The following is a 4,700-nucleotide window of genomic DNA, read 5'->3' as shown; positions in this document are numbered from 1 at the left end:
GCAATTCTATTCGCAATTGCGTTATAGTGCAATTTGTTTTCCTGAGTTGAATTTGAATGCAGCACAGCATATGAAGTGGTGACATATTGACAGTTAAATAGAAAAAGGACAATCTTTGTATTAAAAAAAAACAACAGACCGTTGAGATCTCTAAAGCAACCAGGCAAAGTCATGTTCACAGCAGCCAGTCAGTTTGCCCGGTGTCCGACCCTTAATGAAACCCCAGAGTATCCATGCATACTTTCATTATATAGCTTTTGAAAATTTGTCTGCAACTTGTTATCATAATGGTCCTAAAAAAATTATGGGGCCCAATACTATCAGTGTATTTTCCTTGTTAATGTTTCTGACATTTCCAATTCACAGGGAATCATGCTTGTGTATGACATAACTCAAGAGAAAACATTTGATAACATTTCTAAATGGTTGAGGAACATTGAAGAGGTATGTCAGTATTTTATTTAAGTTTTTGTTTGCTACAATGCATAAATACCATAAACACCCACAGACAAGCTGCACCTTTTTTCCAAAAATTGTTGCTAGAAATTGGGGGTGCGGCTTATCTGCGGGAAGATTCGAAAAAGGCTGCTTCTGGTGTCCAGTTTTCCATCTTTGCATCCGATCTAATGCCTGGTTACTAAGCAATGAACGTTCTTGTTGTAATGCAAGAATCTACAGAAAAACTGTGTTGAATGAAGAAAAATTCCTGTCAACGGTGTGTTTACGTTTGATGAACAGTGGATGAAGAAGACTTCTTAAGACTTGACTTTGGATTTATTTTGATTTCTTTCAAAATACTTTTTTTCCAAAATTAAACTGCTAAATTCAGGGTATGGCTTATATGCAGGTGTTATCAGTAGTTTATCACAAATTCCCTGATATGCTGTATGCAATGTCCCAACATTGCTCTTCCTGAAGATGTTTCCTCGAAAAGTTAATTATGGTCACCATGAACCAAAAGACAACTATGATGATGATGACAGTGACAGTGATGGTGATGATGATGGTGACGACAAAGACAGCGGTAGTCGATAATGACAATGACGACAAAAGTGCCGATCAATGACAATGACGATGATGTTGACAGTGCCGATCAATAAAGGTGACGATTCGATGTCGGTGCCGATCAATGACGGTGACAATGATGATGACAGTGCTGATCAATGACGGTGAAAATGACGATGACAGTGCCGACCAATGATGATGACAATGATGATGACAGTGCCGACCAATGATGATGACAATGGCGATGACATTGCGGATCAATGACGATGACGACCCAGATGGTGCCTACGTCATTGCTGGTGACGGTGACAGTGATGAGTAAATCACCTGTGTGATAATGAAAGCAAAGATAACAGCAGCGATAATAATGGGGTTGCTAACAACTGTTACACAGAATACCCTTGGAATTTAAACAGTTGTTTGATTGCTCACTTTCAGCATGCAAATGAAGACGTGGAAAAGATGATTCTTGGCAACAAATGTGACATGGATGACAGAAGAGTCGTCAGCAAGGAACGTGGAGACCAGGTGAGATGAGAACTGAAGCAATAACTGCCATAAGTTTACATGTGTATAGGTGAATTTGTTTTGGCAATCATCAACAAAGACAGTTTTCAAAAAAAGTTAAGAAGTGGACAATTTGCAGAGTGAATAATGTTACAGTAGTGTTTGGTATTTTGTTTCACTCCAACTATCATATTACAATTGAATGGGCACTATCAACCAGAATTTACAAAAAAAATATATGAAAAAGGCCCCTTTATCAAAAACGGACAGGGAAACTAACATAGTGAAAGGCCTTTTAAGCAAACCAACTTATACATGTATCCTCTCAAATTTAAAAAAAAAAGTCACAATTTCACAAATTTTAGTTGCAAAGTCACCATGCTGTATTGTGTTGCCAGTGGTGTAACAAAAAAAATATGAGCCCACAATACATCTGTGTAAATAAATGATTGAAAATGGTGAATGATTAAGGGAATATTGTGCTCCATATGTTCAGATGGAAAAAAAGTTCATGGCGAGAAACATCATAATTGTTCCCTTTCTTTATTTTAGCAAAAGTAGCGGCAAAGTGGCAACTGCTAACCCTTTTATTTTGAAAGAGCAAAGCTGAAAGCTAGTCGCAGAGATGCAACTTATCCAGATATTTTAGTTGCAAAGGGAAAAAAATTCAGTCACAAATGCGACTGTATTGGTCGCAATTTTGATCCCTGTGTCGAACCAAAGTCCATCCTCTTTACAGGGTGTTTGTGGGTTGGATTACCTTGTTACCATCAACTTGACTGCTATGTGCATGAATGAGTTATTTTATGTATTGTAATGAACTTGGTTGTCTTCTGTTCGTCACAGATTGCTCGAGAGCATGGCATCCGATTTTTGGAAACAAGTGCTAAAACAAACGTCCACATAGAGCAAGCATTCTACAACCTAGCTGAGGACATTCTAAAGAAACAATTGAGTAAGGACAGTGAGGAGACCTCGCAAAATATTAACGTTAATAATACACAACAGAAGGCTCATGGCTGCTGTTGAAGCTTCAGAGGCAGTTTGTTTTTTTTTTTGAGCAATATTAACAAGAATGTACAGTCAGATAAGCCATGTTCAAAACTGTAGGGACCTGCCTGCAAATGCGAGAAATCGATTAGGCTTGAACGTAAAGCTCACCAATGAAAAAAGCCTCCAAGCATTAACTGTGAATTTTGAGCAGGATTGGACTTTCGTTGATCCTCGTATAACCACTCAGACTCTTTAAATAGTTAAAAAGTAAATCAGTGGCTTCCTTTTCTGGTGCTTTCAATCATTGCAGTGACCAGGTCCAAGGATCGAATTATGTGTTGTGATTAGAGGATTTCAATCCACTTTGTACTTTTCTGTATTAGGCGGTCCAGTAACTCTCGCTTTTCACAACCATGCAGACTCCATTGTTTCAATCATCGATTTTGTTTTTGCTGCTGTCAGTGACTGCCAGTGGCCCTGGTTTAAGGGTCAGAAAGGGTCAGATGCTGTGTTGTAATTGGCAAATTTCAATCCACTTTGTCAATGTTTCTTTTAAAAAGGCAGCTAACTGTCATCGCAAACATGATTGGTAGTAGTAAGACATGAAACGGTTTTGCGGAAGTTGAACTTCAGAGGTGAAATTCTTGTGAACGATGCAACAAAAATTTCTGATGCACCAGAGTGATGTATGAAGTGGGAGAGAGGTGCTGTGCCGCAAACATAACCAAAATTAATGTTACTAAAATTAAAGATTTCCGAATCTCTGTATCTGTGAGAAAATAATACTCAAAGCTCAAATAATGCTTGAAAGCTACTCGCCTACCATAATTTTTCTATTCGGTTGATTTTTGATAGTAATTCTCCTAATCCCTTCAAATGTGGGAGGGATTTGGGGTCAATCCTTGAACTTATCCTTGTATGTAGTCTGATTTTCAATTTGTTATTTGATAAAATAGTAATAATAATAATTGTAGTCGTTGTGGAAATTGAATATTTTAAATATAAAGGTTCGAAAGACTGTGATGATAGTTGCCGTATTGATTCTAAGGGCCCCTTTAATGTGAGCGCGGTAGGCGAAGCTTGCCTAGAGATCTCACTCTTACCAGTAAATTTGGTGTGTTGTAAATTCACTTTGAGAAAGGGCTAACCCTCGAAGCGTTCAGCCATGTAGCCTTTTCACGGTGGCAGTTCGACCTTTAGCAACCGGTTCGATAAACCAAATTTTCTTGATTTACTCGTCCACCGACACAGTACCAAACACCACAATTTCTGTAGAAACCAACGCCTTTCGTATGACAGGGCAGGCTGGTCCAGTTGCCGACGTCGTGGGTTCTCAGAGCAAGATCTAGGCAACCGAGCTGGCACTGTTGCCTGGCTCATTAGAAGGGGCCTCAATTTTCGTAGGACTTCAATTTACAAGTTGAAAGAGAAAACTAAATCTTAAAGTGTGCAGGGCATGTTACAGCTTAGGCACTGCTGAATATCATCCCAAACTGGGTGAAGCCATGGGCTCTTGCAAAGGTCCTAATGAGTCCTGGGTCATTGCATTCCTTTTGTGGGGACTAACGGACAAAATTATTGTTATGTCAAATGAACCCGTTTGTCCAACCCAACCCTTAAAGACAAAGGACTGGGACGACCCAGGATCGCTGGGATCTCACTATTCAACACTTGTTATTAACCGCCCGTATCAAAATAAACTTTTGTTTTTGGCAAAAGATATCTTTTCTACCAGGTTAGCTACTGGTTTGTCTTCGCGCCGTCTTTCTTGATGCAACTGTATAACATTCCGTTAGAGTTATTCCAGGTTTCACAGTAAATTGGCGTAGATTTATTTTTAGTGCAGTGAAACGGTGATTTGGAAGGTAAAGGAAAAGATTGCTATCCCACCTCTGTAAACAATGTTCTTTTTTTGGGATTTTTTGAGGAAAAACGCTTTAATCTAGACATGTTGAAAATAAAAAACGACGTTTGTGTTTCTGGGTTAAATTATTTGGCTTGAAACGACCAAACTTGAATTCGCGTGGAGAACATGGACAATTTTGTCTCCACTACTCAAACGGGCACTCCAGCTAGATGATAATTTACATGAGCGCGTTGGCCAGCCAAGTCATCGTGCCATTTATTTAGCATTGCAATGGATACAATAATATTCATACATGAACTCTATTGTAAAGAGAAGAGCAATTCATCAG

The 4,700-nt window shown here is 38.9% G+C and overlaps 1 protein-coding gene across 1 annotated transcript in view; it reads left to right on the top strand.

Annotated features, from left to right (window-relative positions):
• Positions 1-4,483, top strand: part of LOC137974857 (ras-related protein Rab-10-like) — a 10,913-nt gene extending 6,430 nt beyond the window's left edge. Inside the window, exons 4-6 of the mRNA XM_068821849.1 lie at positions 367-444; positions 1,444-1,533; positions 2,359-4,483. Of these exons, the coding sequence (XP_068677950.1) occupies positions 367-444; positions 1,444-1,533; positions 2,359-2,541 (351 nt within the window). The 3' untranslated portion in view covers positions 2,542-4,483. The remainder of the gene's footprint in view (positions 1-366; positions 445-1,443; positions 1,534-2,358) is intronic.
• Positions 4,484-4,700: the final 217 nt, after the last annotated feature.

Source organism: Montipora foliosa, chromosome 11 (genome assembly GCF_036669935.1).
Source record: "Montipora foliosa isolate CH-2021 chromosome 11, ASM3666993v2, whole genome shotgun sequence".
Taxonomy (NCBI): domain Eukaryota; kingdom Metazoa; phylum Cnidaria; class Anthozoa; order Scleractinia; family Acroporidae; genus Montipora; species Montipora foliosa.
This window is presented reverse-complemented; position numbering and strand designations above follow the sequence as displayed.